This window comes from Brachionichthys hirsutus, chromosome 20, assembly GCF_040956055.1.
Source record: "Brachionichthys hirsutus isolate HB-005 chromosome 20, CSIRO-AGI_Bhir_v1, whole genome shotgun sequence".
Lineage (NCBI taxonomy): Eukaryota > Metazoa > Chordata > Actinopteri > Lophiiformes > Brachionichthyidae > Brachionichthys > Brachionichthys hirsutus.
In genome coordinates this window covers 702,984-711,401 of record NC_090916.1, presented here as the reverse complement: position 1 = coordinate 711,401, position 8,418 = coordinate 702,984, and the positions used below count along the sequence as shown (strand labels likewise).

The 8,418-nt window shown below is 43.5% G+C and overlaps 1 protein-coding gene across 1 annotated transcript; it reads left to right on the top strand.

The window, feature by feature from the left end:
* The first annotated feature begins 4,421 nt into the window (after window positions 1-4,421).
* Window positions 4,422-7,666, top strand: ndufaf4 (NADH:ubiquinone oxidoreductase complex assembly factor 4). The gene is made up of 3 exons (XM_068753549.1): window positions 4,422-4,601; window positions 4,673-4,761; window positions 6,423-7,666. The coding sequence occupies exons 1-3, from the start codon at window positions 4,460-4,462 to the stop codon at window positions 6,726-6,728; spliced, it is 537 nt and encodes a 178-aa protein (XP_068609650.1). The 5' UTR covers window positions 4,422-4,459; the 3' UTR covers window positions 6,729-7,666.
* The last annotated feature ends 752 nt before the right edge of the window (window positions 7,667-8,418 follow it).

Genomic DNA, 8,418 nt, shown 5'->3' with positions numbered 1-8,418 from the left:
TACCGGCCTGTCGACGGGGAAGTAAACGCACCCAACGCCTCAGTCTGAGCCAGAATATTAGGACTTCTGTAAATCTTAATATATGATACTTTGTGAATAAAGTTGTAAGTTTACAAGAAAAAAAAACATTGAATTATGAGATTAAGTCGTGATTGTGCACAGTGTCCGAAAAGTGACCAAAAGAGTGTCCGGCACTCTCAGGACACCTTCATCACGAGATGCTCGTGTAGGTTTATATTTATACCCATATGTTGACATTTTATCCCCCTTAAAATATATTTTTGTATAAATGTCATTCCAAAAATAATTTCCAAATAATTGGGACACTGAAACCTAAATAAAAACAGTGATTTGCAAATCATTCAAACCCCATATGAACCTGAAAGTTACCCCCCCCCCCTATGCACCATCTGCCTGCATTAGTGTTCTTTCATTTATTTTCTTTTTAAAAAATAATTGTGGACACGCATTTTTATAAAAAAATGTTTTATAATGTTATATTGTTATTTTGGCTAAAAAAACATTTGAGCAAAAACCAAACTCATTGATATTTCATTCCTCATTCACTTATTTATTTACATATTTGTTTTTGAGGTAATTGAAATGAACAGGAAATAATTAAATTACATTGCTATATTATTATGATTATTGGTGAATTGGATTGAAATTGGATTAGTTTACAGAATTAATTTATTTTAATTGCATTGGGCTAGATTTTTAAAGTAACCATCCCAACCCTGTCTGCAGATTACGCTCAGCACCGATCGTGTTCTTTGCAATGTTGTCTGGGTTTTACATTTTGTCAATATTGAGAGTTTTGTCTTGAAAATTGTTTCAATGATTTTGTTTGTTGTTGGATTCAGTCTTTCTTGTTTACGGACTTTCAGTTCTATCATGACCCTTTTGGCTGTTTTCCTGTCGAGTTTGGATTCAAACCACTGGACTCCACATCTGTCTGCAACATCAACATGCAAACTGAGCAAAATAGCAGACATGTCTGTTAAGCATGAAATCTTCAACGAGAGTGAAGACTGATTTTATGAAACCCGCATATTAGCCGGCTGTTATGGTACCAGCTGATCTCAGGATGGCATGTATGGAAATATTCAGGAAGCCAGGCTTAACAAATTTACTGTCAACGCGGTCGAGAACCTTTTTCAACACTTTTGACAAACCGTTTCTGCTAGCCACCGGCTATTCTAACCCTTTGTCTGTATTTTGAATTTTGTGTAGGAATTATGCAGTAAATTTTGGGTGCCCTGTTTAAAAAAAAAGAAGAAGACGTTTTTAATGTTTATGAATTCCATTATGAGGTCATCTTGTGGTTTCGTTTTGTTTTTTTGGGTGGGGGCTACTTTTTTATTGTTTGAGTTTGTGTTTTTTATTATTAAACCACTGGACTGCGTTTCCATGTCTCTGACTACATTTAGGTGAGTGTTTCTGAAATCTAACACATTTTAACTAGTCTGTGCATCTAAGCTTTAAAAACGCTGTTAAGAAAAATCCAATTGAATCTAAGCAAATATGCATTAGATTCACTCGGCAAAACTCATAAAGGGGTCCGATATGAACTATCATGAAACATGTCTTCTGGTTCAGATCCAGAATGAGCTCAGGAACAAATATTATATTTTAACAGTGAAACCCATTTATGGATTCAAGAATCAGTTAACCTGCTCGCTCTGAGGCTGCATTAGAATTGAACATCAAAGCATACAGATCAAAGGGTGTTTTCATCCTTTGATGTTTCATGTATTTGAATCTATAAATTGTGAAACAGTGGTTCCAACTCCACATTTGACAATGCAAGAACAAAGTCCAACCACTGTTGGTGAAACAAAAACCATCCCAATGGAGCCACAGCTACAGCAGACCCTGGAGATCCGACTCGATGTTCAGCCCATCATCCAATCATTTTTTAAACGACTGACAGCTGAAGAGTTGCTACAGCTGAAATCAGGAAGCCCTGATGATGACATCAAAGCAAAGCTCTCAGAGCTGCTTTTAGTCCTCATCAACACTGCTTCCAAAGTCATACTCCGGTCTCTTCAGAACAAATCAGCCGTGTCTCAAGAGAGTATTCAGGTGGTCATGGGCAACATTATTCCTGAGAGCTTTGGTAAAGCCCTGAACCCCCACGATAAAGTCCAGAGTGTTAGCTCTGAACATTTCCAGGCTATGTTAAACACAGAGATCGAAGAGAAAGTCAACTCTGCCCTGTCCGGCCCTCAGATGCTTGAAGAGAGAAAAAACCCTGAAACTGTGACCCCCCCCAGGAAGATTAATGTCATTGTTCAACATGTTTGCAGGATGGTGAAGGACTCCCTGGCTAAGGTTACATGCACGTTTCAAACAGTCGAGACACATACAGATGTGTCCGATGGAGAGGACACAGAGACCCGTGAGCTCGAGCCCCCAGAAGTAGAGCCTTTGGATGGACAACCCATGGATGGACAGCCCATGGATGGACAGCCCACGGAAGCAGAACCCATGGTGGAGTCAAAGAAAAAAACACAAGACAAAATACTTGTTAGTATCATCACAGAGAAGGTAGTATGGAAGATATTTGACAAAATGGAGATGATTCCGATAAATGGTATGTATCGTACAAATATTCTAGGAGACAAAAACATCATGGAGTGGCTGTTTGAAAATACCTGGACTGAAATCAAGGGCCCTTTAAGCATCTCGCCGGAAACAGCGTCCAAAAAATGCACGAAAATTGTGAAGGACCTGTGTAAAGAGTTTGGCGGTGCACCTTCAGTTCTGCTGGCGTTGATGATACGAGATCCTAAGACTGATAAACAACTGGCGAGAATTATCAGCAGCAACCTGAACGCCCAACCAAAACCAAAAGGATTATTTATGTGGTAAACAACTGGCGAGAATTATCAGCAGCAACCTAAATGTCTTAAACCTTAACCTAAAAAAAACCTTTACCTCAAAAAAACCTAAACCTAAAAAAAACTTAACCTAAGGCTCATTTATGAGCCTTTTAGTAATATTTTTGGAATATGTCGCTCTGTCAGATCACTCTTAGTTCCTGTACTTTTACAGGAACTAAGAGTGATCTGACAGAGCGACATATTACTGGGTTTTCGCCGGGTACTCCGGTTCCCGAACGAGCTCGAGATAGAGTCGAAAAAATCATTGATACATTCTTGCCATTTTACCACATAAACTCTATCATCAACACAGAGATGGGCTGAACCACCGCCAATGTGCTCACAGTCTTTTAACTGTCTTGCTGTCCCGTAGTCTTGTGCTCTCTCTCCCTCTGTTTGTCCCTCTCTCTCTTTCAGGTCCTTCTGTCCGTGGTGCTGCAGAACCTGGACCTGTGTCCCTCAACGCTGATGTCCACCTCGCTAGCATTAGCATTTCCAGTCTTGTTTTTGTCTGCTCCTCCTCTGTCTTGCTATCGCTTCCCTATACATCTCCTTGCTTTTGACTCTCCTCCGACCTGCTATTCTCTCTCTCTCTCTCTCTCTCTCTCTCTCTCAACCCAGCCGGTCAGACAGATGGCCGTCCACCATGAGCCTAGGTTCTGTCCAAGGTTTCTGCCTGTTAAAGGGACGTTTTTCCTTGCCTCCGTTGCCAGAGTGCTTGCTCTCGTGGGTCAAGTTGGGTTCTGTCTAATCCTGTAAAGTGCCTTGAGATGACTTCCTGTTGTGATCTGGCGCTATAGAAATAAAACTGAATTGAATTGAATTGAATTGAATTGAATTGATATCATAATTTCACTTTACCTCCACTGGTCACTCAAATCTGAGCTTGAAGGAAGACATTATTATGGAGGGAATCCTGTAATATATCTGAAAGTGTGCAGAAATCTACTTAGAACTTTTCTCCTGAGTCCACAGCCATGGCTTGAAGCTACTGATTAGTTTCTGCTGTGTGACACACGCTGTGTATTTCATGGGAGTGGTAGACAGACACACTACACTGATGTGGTATTCAAGAAGTTCCTCCTCCGCAGGTTAGTACAGAGTACATGGCTGTGAGACATGGTTCTCTTAGCAGACAGGGAGGGACAGTTTCCTCATTGATATTGGCCTTTTTATTAGCATGCTATTAATTACGTATCGGCCTGCAGTGACTATATAACATAATTACACTGTTTGACTCCTACCGGCTCTTTGCCGGCATGATGGGACGCTTCAAACGAGACAGTGTCGTCTGTCAGGCGTTCATGGTTTGTAGTCTACTGCCCCCTAGAGCTTCAATGCCGTACTGCTTGGAGGAGGTATATGCTCTCTGAGTGCGATTCTAGTTTTTATTTTTATTTTATCTGTTGCGTCGAGGGGTGCAGGTTGAAACTGACGTCACATAATTATACACCATAACCACCACACGGGGGCGCCGCTGATCGGTGTTCGCCTTATTTCGGTGGCGAGCCTTCTCGCGCACCGTAGACAGTTTGAATTATCTTTATTGATCCTGGTGCGCTGCAGCTACGGTCATGGGCGCGCGGCTTGCTCGTGTGTTCAGAAATTTCAACTTGGAAAACCGAGTGGAGCAAGAAATTACGAAGCAGAAGCCGCTCCCGGCCCCCCGACACGCGGTCAGAGCCCCCCCGCCAGCCGGCTCCAGCGGCTCCGACGGTGGGTCGGACAGTCTCTGGGGGGGGGGGTCCCGCCGCCGCCGCCTTTAACCAGCCACTTGTGTGTTTCAGCCGTGGATACCGTGAACCGGAGAAACGACTCGCTGCTGGGCCTCCTCAAGTCCGTGTACGTGGATTCAACAGACCCGGCAGCAGCAGAGGTTAGACAAGGACACGGGGGCCGTGGAATGGGAGGAGCTAGTGATGCAGGGACCGCCTCCCGTTTATGTGCGTGGGAACGCGCAGAAATATTCACTCCCATTGTGTTTATTGGTAAATATTATTTATCATCGATTCTAAATAGGACAGGAGATGATGCACAAAACAGACCAAAAACAGACCCAAAATAGATCCAAAATAGATCCAAAACAGACCCAAAACAGACCCAAAATAGATCCAAAATAGATCCAAAACAGACCCAAAACAGACCCAAAATAGATCCAAAACAGACCCAAAACAGACCCAAAACAGACCCAAAACAGACCCAAAATAGACCCAAAATAGATCCAAAACAGACCCAAAATAGACACAAAATAGACCCAAAATAGATCCAAAATAGACCAAAAACAGACCCAAAATAGACACAAAACAGACACAAAACAGACCCAAAATAGATCCAAAACAGACCCAAAACAGACCCAAAACAGACCCAAAATAGATCCAAAACAGACCCAAAATAGACACAAAACAGACCCAAAACAGACCCAAAACAGACCCAAAACAGACCCAAAACAGACCCAAAACAGACCCAAAATAGACCCAAAATAGATCCAAAACAGACCCAAAACAGACCCAAAATAGATCCAAAACAGACCCAAAACAGACCCAAAATAGACCCAAAATAGATCCAAAACAGACCCAAAACAGACACAAAACAGACCCAAAACAGACCCAAAACAGACCCAAAACAGACCCAAAACAGACCCAAAACAGACCCAAAATAGACCCAAAATAGATCCAAAACAGACCCAAAATAGACACAAAACAGACCCAAAACAGACCCAAAATAGACCAAAAACAGACCCAAAATAGACACAAAACAGACACAAAACAGACCCAAAATAGATCCAAAACAGACCCAAAACAGACCCAAAACAGACCCAAAATAGACACAAAACAGACCCAAAACAGACCCAAAATAGACCAAAAACAGACCAAAAACAGACCCAAAATAGACACAAAACAGACCCAAAACAGACCCAAAACAGACCCAAAATAGACCCAAAATAGACCCAAAACAGACCCAAAACAGACCCAAAATAGACCCAAAATAGACCCAAAACAGACCCAAAACGGACCCAAAACAGACCCAAAATAGACCCAAAATAGACCCAAAACAGACCCAAAATAGACGTCACTTAATAACTTTAAGTGACAGGATCAGAAGAATTCTGAGGACCGTTCCCAGAAGAGGCGTGATGATGCAACACCCTGGAGCTGGTACACAATAGAAACATCAATGCTCACAGCTGAAAGGCAGCGATGATGCAACAAGCCACTGTGCTCAGGTTAGCAGGAGAAGCCGGCTGAGACGCTCCCTTTGCAGGGAACGGGTACAAACAGTTGTGTTCTAAATGATTGTGAACTAAAGGAAAACCGGTCAGTTCGTTGAGGTGAATTTAGGTTGTTTCGTACGACATCGGTTACCCTTCATCGATAGAAGGTCCGGAGGCGCTTGATGTCGACACCTCCAGCCGCTTCTCATCTCCAAGTCCGGTTCATGTTTATCAAACTGAAGCTAAACGCTTCTGGGTGAGAGCACGAACCACGGTTGTGTTTCTAAAAGTATTTGACACTCCTTTCCTCCTCGACCCTTCAATAGGAGTCAAAAGCAGCGATTGCCAGTAAAGACGTGGAACGGCGGCCTTTGAAGTTCAGCATGCCAGGCAACGTTCCCGGCCTGGCGGAGGTCACAGACGTCCCAAAAGGCAGCCTGACCATCGTGGAGGCTCTGAAGGCCTTGAGCAGCCACCAGCAGCAGCCTCAGACGTGCACGCCGGAAAAGATTGCTCACGATTACTCTCTCGGCCTGAAAGACGCCGAAGCCATTCTGGAGTTCTTCATTCCTTTCCACGTTCATGTCCTGCCGGCCAAGACTCAGAAAGCGAATCAGATCAAGGCCTCGTGAAACCGGCGCACGCACGGCGGTGCAATAGGCTGCGAGACGGACCGGACCGGAGCTGGAACCTTCGCCGTCTGGACCTTATGGGACGGTTGGATATTTAAATTCTGCTCAAACTTGTGTTTGTGAAAGAAACTAAGAAACAAATAAAACGAGATGAGTCGAGATGAGTAAGTACAAGATGTGTGGGATATTTATCAACGTAAAGGGTTGAGAATACCTGGAGTAATTAAAGCAGGAATACTGCATGCGCTGACATAGAGATATACACGGAACTCAGGACGACGTGAGAACGGCTTGAGGAACGACATGCTGGCAGGCGCACAACGACGTGAACGGGGTCACTTCCTGCTACGGGTCACAGAACGACACACACACACACACAAGACAGCTGTTTCATACAGAGCTCTAAACGCGTACAAATAACACATTGATGCTAATGCACGGACATGCTAACGAGCAGCATTATCGTCTATCGACGAATGATTTCTGTTAATATTCCATCAGTGATTTCATCCTCGCCTCATTGTGAGCACTAGATTCTATTTGGGCAATAACAGCCTATGTACAGTATGTCTCTTATCACGTGCATCCGCCCAAAATAAACCGCTTCCTCCGATAAGCCACGCCCATCTGTCCCTTTTCTCGTTTTCTATTGGCCAAAACTTGGAACGAGGCGTAAACCACAGGCACTGGCTGCTGAAAACGATAGTGCGTCACAGTGACGTCACGAGCACGGCGGCCGTGCAGCTGCTCCTTCAAAATAAAGCACTATAGAGGAAGCGGGGGAAATTACAAGAAGAATTTGTCTTGGAAACTAATTTTCTCAATATACAGTATAATCTACATATATATATATAGATAAGTGCATAGTCTTCATTTCTTGTTTCTTGGTTTTGTTGAGTGGAGCACTGTCCCTCTCTGATCAATAAAGTATTCTGATATATGGAAAACAAGTATTGTGTGAAATGAATGCATTTCTATTATGGCTTGATTGGTTTCTGTCTGCGGGTCCGTTTATACGTTTATGGACGAGGGTGACGCGGCGCCTTCTGTACGCACTACGCTCACTTTGATCGGGGGGTTGAGCTGCCACTCGAGCCGTGAGTTCAGGTCTGGGATGTCGGTGGAACATTACAGCAATTTCCCGTGGAAAAGTTCCATTTGTTTCTATTTTAGTTTTACAAAATCTCAGATTGGGAATAAACCGAGCAGCACCTCTGGAACTCGTGTCGCCAAGGACCGACAAACGGACCTGTCCTCCCACTTGTCCCGTTGTGTTTGATGACATCAGGGACCCTCCTCGTTTATTAGGTTTATTAGGTTACATTACTTCACTTCACTTTTATTGGCTTGTCCCTCGGAGGGCAATTTGTTTTACAGCAATCGCACACACTTTCCCCAACATTCAAGGGACACACACATTCTACAACGTTTAAGGGACACACACATTCTACAACGTTTAAGGGACACACACATTCTACAACGTTTAAGGGACACACACATTCCACGACATATAAGAGACGTATAGAACACGATGAGTTGAGCAGCATAATTGTAAAGTTATATGTACTACATATTAGAAACAGTCCAAACAGTGCAAACCGGTAACTTGTAGACTTTTAGACATAAACACAAGCAGGCTCGCCTCCTTTCTGTCGCGTTCATGGCCCTGATGGAGAGCGGGACAAAGGAG

What these genes read in the sequence shown, in the direction of transcription:
- ndufaf4 (XM_068753549.1), top strand. Translation starts at nt 4,460, where the DNA reads ATGGGCGCGCGGCTTGCTCGTGTGTTCAGAAATTTCAACTTGGAAAAC. An exon ending in CGGCTCCAGCGGCTCCGACG is followed by an intron (nt 4,602 to 4,672) that starts GTGGGTCGGACA and finishes TGTGTGTTTCAG; the next exon opens with CCGTGGATACCGTGAACCGG. An exon ending in CAGACCCGGCAGCAGCAGAG is followed by an intron (nt 4,762 to 6,422) that starts GTTAGACAAGGA and finishes ACCCTTCAATAG; the next exon opens with GAGTCAAAAGCAGCGATTGC.